The following is an 18,683-nucleotide window of genomic DNA, read 5'->3' as shown; positions in this document are numbered from 1 at the left end:
AACATCCCCTCTACTTGTTGTAGAAGATATGGTTGTAGGAATGGCCATGATAGGGAGTTCTTCCAAAGGGACAAGAGCCATTTTGGTAGTTTTCTCCTTTTATTTAATCAAATTTTCCATCTCTATCTCCATTTTCTTCAACTGTGCACTCTCCTCCATGATTAGCTTCATCATATCTACCTTTTTTGTCTCTGTTTCTTCAACATCCTGGGCCAGAGGAACTTATGTAGCTGGTAATTTTAACTGCTTCCTTAATGCTACTATGTCTAAATTCTTTTTCTTTATAAGCTCTTCTGCAACATTGATGTTTGAAGGTTCATAACCCACTTTGATCACCAATTCCTCCAGAGTTTTAATCTTGGTTTCTTTGGCAAGTGTAGAGATCTTCTCCATCTTCAGTCATGATTGGACATTTTCTAATGTAACCTGTAGTTTAGGCAAAACCATAGCAGTGCTGGTGACGGTGAAAAAAATCATTTCCCCAGTCTTCTTATGCATCTCCATTTGGTCAATGGGATGTATATCTTTTACATCAAACTCAAATGTTGTCTTCTTGTAGTCTTATGCTGCCTTAGGTTGGGGAACCTATGCCTAGAGGAATTCCATTTGTATTTTACCTTTTTCTGAATCAAAGGCTAATAGAAGCCTGCTTTGATAACCGAAAGTATACTTCTAGAACTGATTGTAGGTATTAATCTTTAAGGCCTCATTCCTTAATTTTATCTCCTTAAAAATGTCCATTATACTTTTCTCTGTCTCCTCTGTAGGAAGTGCGATGGTCTGTATTTGTTGCTAATCTTGTGAAGCCGTGGAGGTAGTGGGAGATAGTGTGGTCTAATCACCCACTATTGAGGAAACAAGTGGCTCATCAGTGGTGATAATGTTCTCAAGTGGGGGTAATGATTTCCCTTTGGCTTGGAAAATAAGATGCATGACACTTTCTAATAAATTCTGGGGTGTTGTGAGTACGAGGAAAAATGTAATGGGGTAAATTGAATTCCCACAACTGAATGTCATCGGATTTGTCTATGTATTTGTCTTTGAGCTAGCAATACATGTCAAGGTGGTCAAATTTGCAGATACTTTCATGGATTTTATGGTCTTTGTCATCCAAATGGATGTGGTGAAAATCAATGGGATGATAGATGAGAGGATTGACAAGCTCCTCTGGTCCCTTGTCCTTTGGAGGCATCTTTAGATAAGGCTAAAGACAATAGTGAAAATTGGATTGGAAGTTTCAACACATAGAGAGGAGTCAGGATTTGGGGAAAAGAACAAAGGCAATAGGCTGAAAACGAGTGAGCAGACATTGTCACTGGTGAGTGAAAATGTCGAAGTTTAGTTGAGAAAGCCTGTAACAAAGCAATAACAATGACAGTGCATGAATTCACTAACCCATTAATGAGTGAAAGGGAGGTTTATTAAACAATGTGGTTTTTCTGTTGAAGGTGGCACAAGTCTGTTAGATTAATGACTAAACCATTTACTACTTAACGACTTAATTTTAGAGGCAGTGGATGTAATTGGTGGAGTTAACGGGAAAATGATATGGTGGAAGGTTAGTGGAGGGAGCACAATGGATAGGAGAGTGGTATCGGGAGGCAGAGAAACGGTTTTTCAGAAGCGGGGAAGTGGTTAACGGTTTTGCTCTAGTGGGGTCTAAAAAGCTATGGTGATGACATGTAGGAGTGAGCGTGGTTTCAAATACTACCCATTTCAGACCCCCCGCCCTCGATAGTAAAGTTCAGATGGTGGCGGGGGTAAAAATATTGTGTGAGATGTCATATCTTGGGAGATGGGAGGAGATGGAGTGATAGTTGGTGGAGATTTAACATGACATGACAGGACACTCGGCGGGGCCAGTGGGATTTATAATGTAATGCATAGGGGGAATATTTGGTGTATATAGCGGGGTAATAAGCTTAGGAATAAGTGATTAATACACCAAAATATAATAACTAACTTACCATAGTATTAAATGCGTTGAGAGATGCTCTGTCACCGAGTCTCCATATTTCATCCTCAGGCCATACATATTTTTCCGTCGGAAAAGTTTATTCACCAGAGACTTAGATTGGTACAAAGTCCCTAACTTGTTCCACAAAGCCTTCGTCGTAGCTTCCTCTGATACATTCAACAATACTAAATCTAAGACACACAATTGTATTATGCTCTTTGCCTTCCGATCTAACTTCTTCAATTCTTCATCAGACACTCCCGTTGGTTTAGTACCTGGATCTACCATGATCCATTGATCTTTATCCACCAACAGATCCTTCATCTTGAGTTTCCACAACTCAAAACTCTCACCATTAAATTTTTCTATCTCTATCTTTCCACTACTCGTCATCTTCTTTCACCACCAAAATCGATCCCGCAGATCTCCTACTGAATATGGTCAACCACAAGCCTGAGAGAAACCCCTCAGAAACAAAGGCGTCCCCTTGAAGCCAAAACAACTTCGATACCAAATGTAGGTTTTAACCTCGTACATAAATTACTTGCATACGAATAATATTCTAAAACATAGAAAATAAACAAAGTGAGAGCATAACACATAAAACACATATACATAGAGATTTTCCCCTGGATCCCAAAACGGGACTACCAGATTGATTTTTCATTATATTCCTTTCAATGTTACAATACATATTTATACATGCCGAAGCATCCAATACAATGGACCGAAAACCATCGTCCCCAAAACCATGTGTGAAAACCATAGTTAGGTCTGCCCACCTAATATAGGGTCCAAAAGAATTTTCCCCGGGGTGCTATCCCGGAAAGAATATAACACAACCCAATAGTTAGTTACCCTAACCCTCCTATGCAAAACCATAGTTATTGGATCTGAACCATAGACATTGACAAAGGAGATTAACGTAGGTGGATCTGTGGCAACTAACATATGGTAGTAAAGAATGATTCCAGAAGTTTCTGATGGACTGGGATTCACATGTCGTGTTGGGTGGGTTAAGGCGGTGATTGGGGGGGACAAAGAGTGAATGTGAAACAACCATATATTAAAAACCATGTAACATTATGATATTTTCAAGCAATCGGAATTATTATAACACTGCTAAATGATCTGAAACGTTATAGCATTGTCAAATAACTTGTGTCATGTTGTAAGCGACACAAAATTTTGATATGTAATCTGGTGAGTACAATGAGCAATATTTAAGCATTAAATTTGGATTATTCTTGGAAATAAACGAATTAATATACCTTAGTAATACTTCTCTTCATTGTAATTTTTTTATTTTATTTGGGTTAGTGCATGTGAGAAGTGATCTCAGAGCCACAAGTTGCAGCACTATGACCTTGTGGTAAATGAAAAGTGCACTATGACCTTGTGGTAAATGAAAAGTAACCAAAGTGTTCATGATGGACATTAGGAAACATGGAATATTTGAAGTAGCATGAGGAGGGGAGTTGGAGCCGCCCCACCCAAGTGACCCTCTATGGGAACTGGGTCCAATCTGGAGATGTGGGTCCAGTTGGGAGAGGGCACCACAAATGCGAACACAATTTTGTTAGAGACTATTCAACAGTCGAGAGCTGAGATGACAAATTTAAGGGCTAAAAACGAAATATTATGATTAGAGTAGGAAAGGATCTTGAAAAGTCTCTCTAATAGATAAAATCAGAGGAACCCGGATCCTAATATAGATAATGGAAATGAGGAAGGGACATGACAACAACAAATAGAACATGTAGACAACGAAGGAGCTCTTATGGATAATGAGGAAGGGTCTAGTATTACCTCCAGTGATAGAGAAGCCAAGTTCTCAAAGATGAAACTACAGGGAGAATTTAAAAAAATAAAGCCCCCACAGTTTGACGTGAAGCAAAAGAGGTCGTTGAAGAATGGTTAATCAACATGAATAATTATTTCTAGATTTACGAGTATGATGATAACTTAAAGGCCATACTAGAAGTCTATTAATTGCAGGGTAAAGCTACCCTGTGCTGGGAAGAAATCAAAATAGTTTGCAGCATTGATGAGCATGAAATGACTTGGGACATTTTCCAAAAATACTTTAAGGATAAATATTTAATGGAAAGATTTTATGATGAGAATGAGAAGGATTTTCTTGATTTTAAATTGGGACAACAGTCCATGGATAAATTTGTAACCAAGTTCACCTCGTTGTTACATTATGTTCCCTATATATGGGAGGAGAAAGCAAAGGTGTAACGCTTTATAAGCAGTGTACCAACGTACATGAAGGAGAGATTGGAATTTGATAACCCCAAGACAATGGATGAAACCATAAGGAAATCTCATATTTTATATCAGAAGATGTGATAGAATGGAGAAAACAACAAAGGTTGGATGGATAAAAAGGGACATAAAAGTTTTGTGAACAATAATTAAACCACTAAGTTCCTGTCCAGTAAATACATACCCAGGAAAGAAGTGGGAGGATCCTCAAGGAGAAGTCAACCAAAAACTAAATCACCTAATGTTCAGACAAGTTGAAATGTCAAATAAATTAGAATTGATACAATAACACAAACCAACCCTGCAGTGTTGGGTTTGTGGTGAATCCCACTATTACAGGAATTATCCCCACCGGGCTATAATAGAAACAACTGCGAGTGTCCAGGAGGCCTCTACAGTGGGAGAGGTTGCAAGAAATATACCAAGAATTAATGCAACCATGTAAGATCATCAAGCAGAATATCAACCTACAATGGTGGAATTTGAAGGTAAGAGAGCTAATCATTCTATTTATATTTTAATTGATCCAGGGACAAGTCTTAGTTATGTTAATCCGAAAGTAGTTGGGTTGTGTCAATTTCCCAGTATTAAGTTTAAAAATTCTAGGTTAATACAACTCACCACTAGGGTTGAACGAAAAGTAACTACTAAAGTGGAAGGTTTTCTTGTAGAGATGGGAGGACAACAAATTTAGGTAGATTTAAATGTATTACCTCTAGTATCCTACGATGTGTTGATTGGGATGGACTAGTTGGCAGGGCATTGAACCTTGATAAATTGTAAATATAAAATAGTTAATATCCTCATAGAAGAGGAGAATAGACCGGAAATTCAAGGTGTTAAAATGGATATTAAGTTGTGATCTATTATTGAAAATCAATTGAAGAAATGCACAAGGAAATTTTGTCAAATTTTTGTAGTATAGATGGGTTATACCAACAACGAGGATAAGCTGGCTTCCATGGAAAAAATACCCATAGTTCAAGAATTTTTGGATGTGTTTCCAGAAGATATTCTGGGACTCCCACCAAAAAGAATTATTGATTTTACCATCAAACTTATTCCTGAAGCAACCCCAGTGTCAAAAGCCCCATACCTTATGAGTATCCCTGAATGTACTGAACTTAAGATGTTGTTGCAAGAACTACTCGATAAGGGATACATTCATCCAAGTGTATCACCTTGGTGACAACGAGTGTTGTTCGTAAAGAAAAAAGATGGTACATTATGATTATGTATCAATTACATACAGTTGAACAGATTAACGATAAAAAATAAGTACCTTGTGCCAAGGATTAACAACTTGTTTGACCAAGTTAAAGGTGCTTCGGTATTCTCTAAGATTGACCTACGATCTGGGTATCACCAAATTAGAATTAAGGATGAGGATGTATGTAAAACAATGTTTAGAACGCGCTACAGGCACTATGAATTTATCGTATTGCATTTTGGGCTTATAAATTATACTGCGACCTTCATGAGTCTAAGGAATGGGATTTTCCACCTGAACTGAATGTGTACACTTGAAGATTTTTAACAATTTTCAAGTTAAATTTTTATGTGTTTTGGGTAGAGGATCAGTTTACTAAACACATATACAAGTAAATTTTAACCAAATTTTATAGCCAAACAGAGCCAAATAAGCATATCTAAGACACATAACACAAAGCATGATAAATGATTTCACCCCTCTCTTAGGCTACATCTCCTGGTCCAACTTCCAATGCGGGGCCTCTTTCATTAAAAATGCTCAAAAGTGTGTTTACATGCTTTACATAGCTCAAATAGCAGAAATGATGTCTCCAATGGATCCAACACTGTCAAAAACCCGCATTTTGGTTCTTTTTGCACCTCATTTGGCCAAAATTGAGAACTTTATGACTGATTCTTCATTTTCCCAAATTCTCCTGCTGACATCCTCCATTTCGGCCTAAACCTGGCTTGAGTGCCCCAAACATGGAACCGACGTGCAAACCTAGCCTACATTCCAGCTTGGTGGGTGAAATTGTAGGACATTTAGTTCACCAATTAAGCCCCCAGTTCCGAAAATCATGGTCACGTGGCGGCCATAAGACCACATATGGGGCTGAATATTTCAGGCTTTGTCTAGCCCATAGCTCTGGCGCACGCCCTTCATTTTATGTCGCGCTGATGACCGTGGTCTGGCCCCTCTTTCATGTGCATGATACTTGTTATATGGTGGCCATATAGCCTTGGGATGGCCCCTCGGGGGTGGCCCCCATCCAACATATCCGCACCCATGGTTCCGTGAGGGGTCATATGACCTGAGGCTGGCCCCTCTTAACTCCACCACTTCGTCATAGCGCTGGGTTCCAATTGCATTGTGGTCATGGCTGTTACCATGGGTTGGGCTAAGGCCTATCCCTTCGCTACCCTATTGCAGTCCCATGGTGCTGCGGTGGCTAGGGGCTAGGGCTTAGCCTAACTCCCCTCCTCCAACGATGAATTTTATATAACTTAAATACAATTTTTTAACAAGGAACATATGTCGCGCATTGGTGCGTGCCTTGGTTAATATGTGTGAGGCATCAATTTCAAACCCCATAGAGGTAGATTGGCCTCATAATTTTTTTTTCATGGCCAAGAGAGGGCCACATGGTAGCCTCTGTTTGGTATATCAAAACAACCCATTAACCAATGAAATCAAACCAATCACATTGTGTCAAGTGCTGACCATTCATTGACCGATGGAGGACTAGTCAACCTGCTAATTCATGGCCCAGTCACCATACGAACTGCTGAGTGCGCATTCCTGCAACCCAAATTCCAAAAAAATAGTTGTTTGCCAATTCGATCAAAACGTGATATCATGAGCATATGATATAGATTTTGAGTGAAACAAATTATTTTGGGTTCGGATCACTGAGATGTATCCATTCATTTAGGTTTCAAGATTTGTTGCACAATTTGAATTTTGATCACTATTTTGATTCATTGGATCACTCCTCCCCTATTGGAAGCTTTTGGACCTCCAAAAGCTCTTTATCAGTCAAAAAATACATGAGAGTACAACTCCCTCACCCTTCAAGTCTCAATCCACTGAAATTTTCATGACTTTTTTACTTTGAAATTTTTATGAAAGTACATCACTTTCCTTGATTTTGGAGTCGTGGGCTTTCTGTCAACAATGACATCTTTCTGCAAATTGTCAAGATATTCATAATAGAAAACTACCTTTGAAGGAATGAACACATTCTCTCCTTAGTCTCCAATCAAAGGAAACTTAAAAAATCTCAAATTCTTCTCACCTTGAACACCATCATCATGACAATGCTTACCATGTCTAGTCTTGTACTTGGCTCGACTTTTGACCAAATGTGATCACCATCGCCATGCACCATCCCTTTTTAAAGCCAACGCATTATTAAACCCACAAGAAGAATTTTTGGAACCAATGTACTCTTTGTCAATTTGCTTTTGCATTTTCTCTTTGACCTTTGTACTCTCTAACACTGGCATCTTGTTCACACCAATGTTCAACAATGATGCATGTCTTTGCAAATTTACTTCATTTTGTTTACCTCTTTTATGAAGCAACATGTTAGACTCCTAAAACATATTATCACGTGAATTAGAAACATCAATGAAATCAGATTTAAAACTTGATTCATATCCTTGAATGTCTTTAGATTCCTCAACACCTTCATGTTTGATAATTAATAATGCAAAATTCTGTCTAGGATTAAAAATACTCTTCATGTGTCCTGCATTTACAAGAGATGCATTCAACATCTTTCTATATGCTCTAACAATGTAATCAATCCCATTCTTGAACAAATGATATTTGTTCTCATGGTTATGAAAAATAGATCTCATATCATAAAGATATGGACTTCCCAAAATAATACCACATATATCAATTGGAATTACATCAAGCTCTACCTCATCTAAAAAGTTTGTAGTGATTGAAAATTTCAGTTTACATATTTTTGTCACATGCAATTTTTCATTGTCACATATCCAACCTAAAGGATAAGGTTTTGGATGAGGAATGGTTTTTTAGATTCAACATCTAATCAGTGGCACAAGGTACAACAGTACCAAACACTGGGACAATAGTACAACATGGTGCAGCTATGGCACAAGGTACAACAGTGTCAAACATTCAGTCAATAATACAACATGGTGCATCACAGTGAGGTGCCAGACCTCTCCCTTAACGGCTACTAGAGGTCTCCTTTATCTGTGGCTAAGTATCCACTTAGATCTGTGGCTAGGGCACATTTAACTCAGTTTTAACCCTACTTTAGATCTGCAGCTAGGGGATACTTAAGGCCTCTTTATGACAATGGATTTGGGTAGCGTATGAAGGCTTGTTTGGACAGCATATAAGGGCAGGTTAGGGCAGTGAATGGGAGCCTCCTTATTGCTATTAGGGTATCCCTTTTGCTACATCTAAGGGTTGTCTAAAACCCTTCTAGAACAACATATAGATTAGGGCATGATAGGACTGTGTTAGGGTCTATTGTTAGGCCTCCTTCACCATGCTAGATCTCCCTTTTCGCCTGCGTCTAGGGCTTCTTCATTAGGGAAGTGTAGAGCCTAGGGCACTCCCTCTAGATAGTGTTGAGCCTTTCTCCATTAGGGTAGCATTATCCCTTAGGATCTCCCCTCTCACCAAACCCCAAAGACAAGTAGAGAGGAAGAGATCCCAAGTGTGTGTGTCCAAATGACTTTCAAGGAACCTCTATTTATACTAAAATGTTGAGCACATGTGGGGTTTACTTGGTTGCTACCTGACCTTGACGAATTGTCCCATAACATAAATAAATTCATATCTCCATGAATAATTATCAGAATCAGATGATCTTTAGATCAATCCTACACCTCTTGATGAGAGGGATCCAATAAAAATATCAGCTGCCATTAATAAAATCACCCACATTGATTTTGGTCCTAGTTTCCAATTTTAACACTCCCTCTCAACTAGGGAGAACTCAATTTTAACACTCCATGTCCCTGGTTGTTGCTAATATTTTTATGGAATACTTTGAATCCAAGGCTTTGGCCTCAGCCTGTCTCCTGCCCAAGCTTTGGAAAAGATTTGTTGATGACACTTGTGTCATCTGGTCTCATGGCCAGGAAGAGTTAGATCCTTTTTTCCAACATCTCAACAATCAATCCCCTTCCATAAAGTTCACCATGGAGCAGGAAGTAGATGGTTGTTTTCCTTTCCTTGATGTTCTCATTTCGAAGAATGATGATGGTTCTTTCTCCCACCAAGTGTTCAGGAAGAAAACTCATACTGAGCAGTATCTTCATGCCAGCTCCCATCATTTCCCTGCTCAAAAGTTGGGTGTTCTCAACACGCTAGCAACTCGTGCGCTGAGAATATCTGATGAAAAGAACCTTGATAGAGAGAAAGCCCATCTCCTTAACATTTTTGTTAATAATGGTTATAGTAGGCACCAAGGTCTGGTCACTTTCCTTAAAGCCAACAAAGGTCCTAAGGCTAAGAAATACCCTAGAGATCGAGTCTTAGGGGTCCATCTTCCTTTCATCCAAGGGACCACTGATAAGATTGTGATAATCCTCAGGAGGCATAATGTTCCCTCAACCTTTGAACCCCTTAACACCATCTGTAGCTCCCTTAGATCAGTAAAAGACCCCGTTGACCCTAAAGACATGAAAGGTGTATATGTGATCCATTGTTCCTATGGGACCCCCTATGTTGGTGAGATTGGGTGCTCTATTAATCAAAGGATTCATGAGCACTCAACAGACATAAAACATGGGAGGACCCGATCTTCCACCCTGGCAGAACACACGGAAAAGACTAAGCATCACATATGCATTGAGGAGGCCCGTGTTATTGCCAATATTGCACCGTTCCGTAACTGAAAGTTTAGGGAGGCCATAGAAATCAAAAAAAGGCCAAGCAATCTCAATAGGGATGACGACTGGAGAATTAGTAGTTGTTGGATCCCTGCCCTTACATCATAGCTTCCCCCTGCCCCCGCCCCTTGTGTTGTTCTCTTACTTTTCTTCTAGATTATAATAACTAATTTGATGTTTCTACATAAATAAGTACTAAATTTATTCATTAATTTTTTTTAATTTTTTTTTAGGCCTTAATGACTTGACATAATGTATACATAAATAAAGTTTTCTTTTTTCCTAAACAATGATGAAGGTAGTAGAAAGATGGGAACTAATTGTCCTGTTTTATATATAAATAAATATAATTAATAATGGAATTAACAAACTAAGTTGTAACAACTTTATTTTCTCCTTATTCTTCTATAACTTGAATTTAAATTCCAAATACATAATTAATATAGTTGGACTCCTAAAAAAAATTAGTCATATATTTATCTAACTAATTAGGTGATCTCTTTAATAAACTTTTATGATTTTTCTTATTACTTCATATAATACTAATAATGTAAGTTTTTATTATATTAAATGGCATTAATTAATACTAATTATCCCGATATATCTTTAAAAATATAAATAAATTAGATTAATAAGGGATTTAATAAACTAATTGACTTTAATTGATTCGCCAAATGGTTTATTCAAACATTTATCTAACTAATTATGTTATCCACTTAACATTTATTAACTTTTTTGTATTATTTCATTTAATAGCAATGATATAGGTTTATATAGTCTATATAGTTTAAAAAAAAAGAAGAAAAGGTCTACTAATTAATTATTGATTTATAGGTTACATTTAATCCAATAATGAAAATAAATATAACAATAATCAATTAATTAACTAATTAATTTTCCCTTTCCCTGTCCCTATCTCCTAGTCCAGTCCAGTTACCCAATCCAATATAGTGGTTTCCTGGTCAAATATAGTCGTTAGTCATTTCCTGGTCAAATATAACCATTGAATGATCTCCTCTGTCTATATAACATGTAGTCATGATCTGGTTCTTCAACTTGTCCTAACGATGAACCACACTTGTTGGTTTGAAATGCGTCGACAAATGAATTACGATGTGATTTTCACCGAAAACTCTTCTCTATTAAAATGTCTTCTGAGATAGGGTTTTCTTTTGAACCACTATCAAACAGTGTATCTATATCTTTGTATTCTTTGAAATATCTCTAATAAGGAAAAGCTCTATTCTTGCTTTTTCATCTTGAGTTCCATTGAGACAATTTGAAGAACTAGTAATTTCAATGTCCTTATCTTTCAAACCCATGGTTGTGATCTTTGTTTCATCTCCATAATCTGAACCTAAATCATGTTGTGTAGTTGCAACTGTCTTCTATTTCTCTTTTTTCTTAAATGTTTTTGGTCTCATTTCTGGATGAAGATTCTAGCAATGATATTCATAATGGCCCTCTTGATGGTAGCATTATTCTTCCCTTTTCCTTTGAACTTTCCATTTCCTTTTTCTCCAGACTTAAAGGAACTCTCACTAGTTCCTTCAGAAACATTTTTTCCTCTTGCCTCTAAATAAGTTGCTTGAACAAAAACTTCATCTAGTTTTGTAGGGTTAAACATGAGAATGGTATGTCTCAAATAACTATGCAATCATCCAATGTATTTGAGAAAATTATCTTGTGAGGAAAAATCTATACCTAAAATCAAAGCTCTTTCCCTAAATTCTTCAGTATAAGATTGCACATTTTCCCTTTAGTTTTCTTAATGTTTAGCCAATCCATAATATCTTTTTGCATGTATGCTAATGGATAAAATTGTCTTCTTATTGCAACAACAAAATTATTCCAAGAGGATAAAAACTTACCATGTTTCTTCATGTCCTCTTGAGTTTTGGCTTCCCACAAAATTAGTGCTACACCTTCCAATCTAAGAGAAGCAAGTTGAATCTTAGTTTCATCATCTTTGATGCTTTGTATCTTGCAACACACTTCAATCTGAAGAGTCCAATTATCTAATCTCTATGCATTTACCTCTCCATTATACATAGACAATTCAGACTTAACATCAAGCTTAAGAAAAGGAGTTTTACCATGACTCCTTGGGGCATTTGTATGTTTTTGTAAAAGGGTAGAAGAAGTTTAAGATGAGGACGAGGATGATGATGGAGGTGAAGGTGGTGGTTTTTCACCATTCCCCTTTCGAGGCTTGTCTCCTTTTCCTCCATCTCCTTTTGGAGACTTTTCACTCTATCCATATAGTCTAGAATTCCTCTCCTCATACAAAACTTTAACCATCTCTGACATCTCAAAGAATTCTTTTTTGAAAGTACTGTCATCCTCAAACATCTCTTCAGGACCTTCTTCATGTGCCATGACTATTGAAGCTTGAGGATTGTTTGTTCTCCTTGAAACAATTTGAGATCTTGGCTCCACAAGTTCTGCTTCTCCTCTTTTAAGCCTCAACCTTGTAAGCATCAGAAAAAAACTTGCAAACAATTCAAATCTTCACAAAAACCTTGTCCTATGATACTAAAGTGATCTGAATGTGTAAGCTTGAATATTTTTAACAATTTGTATGTTAAATTTATGTGTGTTTTAGGTAGAGGATCAATTTACTAAACACATAAGCAAGTAGATTATAACCAAATTTTACATCCAAACAGAGACAAATAAGCATATTTGAAACACATAACACAAAGCATGATAAAGGAGTTCACCCTTATCTTGGGCTACATCTCTTGGTCCAACTTCCAATGTAGGGCCTCTTTCATTAAAAATTCTCAAAAGTGTGTTTACATGCTTCCCAAAACTCAAATAGAAGAACTGATGTCTCGAGTGTTTCCAAAACTATAAAAAAACCCCATTTTGGTTCTTTTTGGACCTCATTTGCTCAAAAATTGAGAAAGTTATGATTGTTTCTTCATTTTCCCAAATCCTGCTGCTAACCATCCTCCAATTTGGCCTAAGCCTGGCTTGAGCACCCCAAATGCGGAACTGGTGCACAAACCTAGCCTACATTCCCACTCGGTGGGTGAAAATGTAGGATGGTTTGTCCACCCATTAAGCCCCCAGTTCCAAAAATCATTGTCACGTGGTGGCCATAAGACCACATAAGGGGGCGAAGATTTTGGGCTTTGTCTAGCACCCAACTCTGACGAACACCCTTGGTTTTATGCCATGCCCGTGACCGTGGGTTGGCCCCTTTTTCGTGTGCATGCTCCTAGTTATACATCGACCATATGGCCTTGGGATGGCACCTCGATTTGGTCCCCATGCAACATATCCGCACCCGTGGTTCTGTGAGGGGTCATATGACCCGACCCTGACCCCTCTTAACTCTGCTACTCGGTCATAGCGCTAGGTTCTGACTACATTGTTGTCATTGTTGTAACCATGGGTTGGGCTAAGGAATATCCCTTGGGCCCCCTACCTTCGATCCTGTGGCATTAGGGTGGCTAGGGGCTAGGGCTTAGCCTGACCCCCCTCCCCCAACGATGCATTTTATAAAACTTAAATACAAATTTTAAACAATGTTTTAACAAGGAATGTATGTGGTGAATTGGTGTGGGCATTGGTTAATATGTGTGAGATCTCGATTTTAAACCCCATAGAGGCAACTCAACCTCATAAAAAAAAAATCATGGCCAAGAGGAGGCCATGTGGCAACCTCTGATTGGCCCACGTGGCTCTCTCTATTTGGTCCATCAAAACAACCCATTAACCAATGAAATCAAACCAAATTCAAACCAATCATGCTATGCCAAGTTTTGACCATTCATTGAATGATGGAGGACCATTCAACCTCCCAAGTCATGGCCTAGTCACCGTACGAATTGCTGACTGGCATCCCTGCAACCCAAATTCCAAAAATTTTAGTTGTTTGCCAATGCGATCAGAACACGATATCAAGAGCATCCGATATCAATTTTGAGTGAAACTAATTGCATTGGATTTATATTGTTGAGATCTATCCATTCGTTTAGGTTTCGAGCTCTGTTGCACACTTTAAATTTTGAGCACTATTTTGATCCACCGGATCACTACGCCTACTTGGATAAGTTTGTTTTGATTTTTATTGATGATCCAGAAAATATCAAAACTATCTTGGACTAGCAAGTTCCTAAAAATGTTGCAGACATACGGTCTTTTATGGGGTTAGCCATATATTATCGTCATTTTATTGAGGGGTTTTCCAGAATTTCCTACTCCATAATGTCCCTACAAAAGAAGGGAGAATGTTCAAGTGGACAACTAAATGTCAACATAGTTTCGAAAAATTGAAACATTTATTGGAATCATCTCTGGTATTAAAAGTCATTGATCGTGAGAATGAATTTATAGTATGCACATATGCATGTCAGGAAGGGGTGGGAGGAGTTCTGATGTAGGAGGGTAAAGTGATCACTTATGAATCACGTAAGTTGAAGGAACATGAACATAAGTATTTAACTTACGATTTAGGGTTTACAACAGCCATACATGCTCTAAAACTATGGCGCCATTAGCTTTTTGGGAATAATTTTTTATTAATGATATATCACAGTAGCTTAACCAGTTTTTTCAAACAACCTAATTTAAATGTGTGACAAGATAGATGGACTACATTTTTAAGTGAGTTTTATTTCGATATAATACATCTTAAAGGAAAGGAAAACTGAGTCACGGATACCTTAAGAAGGAAAGTGCAATGTGTTTATGAAATTTACTACCATCGTATTGAATTTGATGTATCAGAAAAACTTAAGAAAGCTGCTCTTAAGGACCCAAAATATGAATTTTTATGGCATCAAGCCAAGCAATTTCAGATATATGGTAAGAAATCTGAGTACAAAATAGATAGTAAAACTCATTTGACATACAGAGGAAGGGTATATGTTTCTAATAAAATGGCTATTAAGCAGATGTTACTGGGTGAATATCACCATAGCCCTTATGCTACTCATCCAAGGTACCAAAACCTATTCTCTGAAATCAAGAAGGAGTATTTTTGGCCTTGTATGAGAAAAGATATCGTGGAGTATCTCACCAGATGTTTAGAATTCTAGCGGGTAAAAGTTGAGCATCAACATCCTGTAGGTTTTCTTAACGCTTTACCCATTCCTAAATGGAAATGGGAGATGATCACATTAGATTTTATAACTGAGCTACCTAAAAGTAAGAAAAAGCATGGCTCCATCATGGTAGTGGTGGATAAGTTAAGCAAAACACCCCACTTTATTCTTCTAAAATCTACCTATAAAACAATGGAAATTGCAGATATTTTTATGAGAGAGATATTCTGGTTGAATGTTATTTCGAAGGTTGTGATTTTGGGTAGGGATATGAAATTCATATTCGTGTTCTGGAAGCCTCTCTTCACAGGATTAGGTACGCATATCCAGTTTAGTACCGCATACCATCCTTAAACAGAAGGTCAAACCGAACGTGTGAATCAAGTTTTAGAGGACATGTTACAGAGGTATGTAATGCATCAACCATCTAAATAGGAGGAATACCTTCATTTGGCCAAATTTTCTTACAGTAACAACTATCGTGAATCACTAAAAATGAGACCCTATGAGGTATTATATGGTAGAAGATGTAAAACACCTGCTAACTGGAATAGCCCACAGTATAAGATGATGTTAGGGCATGACATGTTAAAAGAAATGGAGTAGGGAGTTAAAAGAGTTCCACAGAATTTCAAAGTTTCCCAAGATAGGCAAAAAATTTATATAGATAGGAAAAGAACTCATAAGGAGTTCCAGGTAGGGGATCATCTTTATGTACAAATTAAACCCAGGAAGAGTACCCTACAATGGTGTGGTTGTGCTAAATTAGCACCCCGATACTGTGGACGTTTCCAAATTTTGGAAAGGATAGGACGAGTAGCTTATCAATTGATGTCATGGTTGAGGGTTTGCAGTCTGCAGTACGGGATACTGCTGCAAACAATTTACCTAACCCGTCCCAACACTAACTTCTCGGAACAAGCAGTCTTGGGTGTTTTTTTACTTCAGTTTTTATCTGAGGGTTTTTTTACTTCCATTATTTCCTCACTGGCTCAACGTCGCGGGAATCCTGGCTACCTTCCTCCCCATTTACCCACTTCCTGCATGAGAATTACCTCCTCGATGACTTAGCAACTCCGACGGCTTTGCATCTTCGTTGTTTCCGTGATACACTGTCGATTTTCGCTCTTTCTGCCGATCAAGCTACACGTTTCAGTTTCCTTCTCCCTTGGTAGCTGGCGTGATGGACCTAGACCTAGTGGACTACTTGGAAGACCCGCTGGAGGAGGGATCCATCTGGATGTCCACGCATTCAGCATCAGAGGGCTTGCTAACTTACAGTGACGTTCTGACTGGCACCATTGTTGAGCTTCCATAGTTTTTTGGTCCTTCTAACCCTACGATTATCTTACCGTACGATTCGCCAACCTGGCTAGCTCTCTCCTCACTTCCTCCGTCATTGTCTACCTTGGGGTTTATCTCGGGCTGCCTTAACCCTAGCCCCGATGACTCTGGTCCTGTACATGACCCTCTGCTGACCTCGGTTACCCACACTTCACTTGCCGTTACCAATGCTACTGCTAAACAGGCCCCCTGAACCCCCCCTTCTCTTTCGCTCCCCCATCAGGCTGTTTCACGACCATTTCGCTGCTCTCAAATGCCATCCCTGCAAATCCTAACCCTTCGATGGAAGTAACAAAGGATATTGAAAGAGGTTCGGAACATCACCCTTCTGCAGGTGAGCCATGACCCCTTAAGAAGTATAAATGCTTTAATACCAAGGCGGAGGACATAATTTTGAGGCTTGGGGAGGATATTCAGTGGGGTGACACCATGGATTTTGCAGATAGGGTTCTTGTCGGCAGAATTAGGGGTCGGAATTACACTGCGGCATGCTTGAAGACTTGGGCCTCGAAGGTTTGGGGGCACCACTTGGTCGACATCCCCTTTGTTCAAACATTCATGCAAGGTTGGTTCATGTTGAGGTTTGCCAAACCTGACCACACAAACTGGGTACTGTCCTCCTACTGGCATTTCAAGCATGCCCCTATTTTGTTGAAGCGATGGATGCCCTTATTTGACCTGGAGACAGAACAAATTGGGGTCGGACCTATTTGGATCAGGCTACCTGGCTTGCCGCTGCAATTTTGGTCAGAAGATATCTTCAGAAGGATTGGGAACTCGCTGGGCACATACATGGAATATGATAAATCGTTCCAGACCACAGGTATGATGGCATATGCGAGGATTTTGGTGCACTTAGACACCAGAGGAGGACTGCAGGAACACATCACCATTCAATGGAGATCCTCCTCGCGAAAGCAGATACTGGATTATGAAGGAGTACCTTATTGGTGCCGGAGATGTCATAAGGTTAGACACATTTTTAGGGATTGCCCGCTGAATCGCAAGGATAAGAAAGAGGCATAGAATAAGGCCTTTGAAAATTCGAAACCTCAGTTATAGCAGCCGACCGAGGTGGAGGATACAGAGGAGCAGCAGACGGAAAATGAAGTTGTGGAGGTGGACACTACTAAAGGATCAAAGAAGAAGCATGGGAAGGCACCTTACCAGCCACCCTCCCCTCCACTGACGAGATCTCAGGCAGCTCAAGGAGATGTCTTCTTCACAGGTATGTATACTTCTTCTTTCTCTCTCACCTCATCTTTAGCTGTAACAAATTGTTCAATTACTTCAAATCCCACATTGATATCATCTACACTTAATTTGCATACATCTTACTATATTTCCCCCTCTGTGGGTCATTTGATTAATCATTGTATCAGGCCAACTCATCCCATCAATGTGGCATGCACCTTTCAAGCCCCCTCTCTGATATTTTCATTTACCCAACCATCCATTACTTCGGCACCCTTCCATCCCCCACCATCCCATTCGGTAGCCTCCATCTCCCAATATCCTCTACGTTCAAAGGGCAGAATTCAAGAACCGGATGCTGTGGGTTTTGATCCAAAGGTCACCCCCATACCTATTAAACCTCCCAGGGGATGACCATCATCCCTCTCCAAAGCCAAGCACCTGGCGGGGGAAGAGGTGGCACAAGGTAAAAAACTAGCTTTGAGGAGACTTTTTTTCATCAGTTACAGTTGACATCATATTTCTACAAGAAATCCTAGGCATGTCCAGCACTATTATCCCTCTATTGGAATCATGGTTGCCTGGTTGGTCATTCCATGCACTAGAAGTTTTAGGCCATTCTAGATGCATTTCTCTAGGAGTTAAGAATCGCACCATTGAATTGAAGAGGGTTTTGGCGGGGGGATCAGACAGTTGAGGGCTGACATATACTCTGCCACCTTAGAGGCAGAATACAGAATTATAAATGTATATGGCCCTTGTCATGACAGGGATGAATTCTGGAGGAAATTGCTTAGCTCCTCAATTATCCAAAAAGACAATATCATCCTGGGAGGGGACCTAAACTTCTCTACTGGTTTCCTGGAATCTTGGTGTCAACAGGCTCAAGTAGATGGGCTATTTGAATTTTTTTCAAACCTCTTGGAGGATCACAACTGTATTGACATCCCCTTTGCAAAGATTCAATACACTTGGAGGAACAATAGAATTGGGGAACACAGTCT

The 18,683-nt window shown here is 38.9% G+C and overlaps 1 protein-coding gene and 1 pseudogene across 1 annotated transcript; one reads left to right on the top strand and one right to left on the bottom strand.

Annotated features, from left to right (window-relative positions):
• Positions 1 to 16,541, bottom strand: part of LOC149243245 (iron-sulfur cluster assembly SufBD family protein ABCI8, chloroplastic pseudogene) — a 79,341-nt pseudogene extending 62,800 nt beyond the window's left edge.
• Positions 16,542 to 16,914: 373 nt separating this feature from the next.
• Positions 16,915 to 17,511, top strand: LOC149243244 (uncharacterized). Its single transcript, XM_089371157.1, has one exon. The coding sequence runs from the start codon at positions 16,915 to 16,917 to the stop codon at positions 17,509 to 17,511; it is 597 nt and encodes a 198-aa protein (XP_089227283.1).
• Positions 17,512 to 18,683: the final 1,172 nt, after the last annotated feature.

The sequence above is a fragment of the Pinus tabuliformis genome, chromosome 8 (assembly GCF_031772625.1).
Source record: "Pinus tabuliformis cultivar Carrire ecotype Pingquan chromosome 8, CPIR1, whole genome shotgun sequence".
Classification (NCBI taxonomy): Eukaryota; Viridiplantae; Streptophyta; class Pinopsida; order Pinales; family Pinaceae; genus Pinus; species Pinus tabuliformis.
This window is presented reverse-complemented; position numbering and strand designations above follow the sequence as displayed.

Bases quoted from the DNA above. Each gene is read 5' to 3' on its own strand.
- LOC149243244 (XM_089371157.1), top strand. From the start codon at position 16,915: ATGGATTTTGCAGATAGGGTTCTTGTCGGCAGAATTAGGGGTCGGAAT.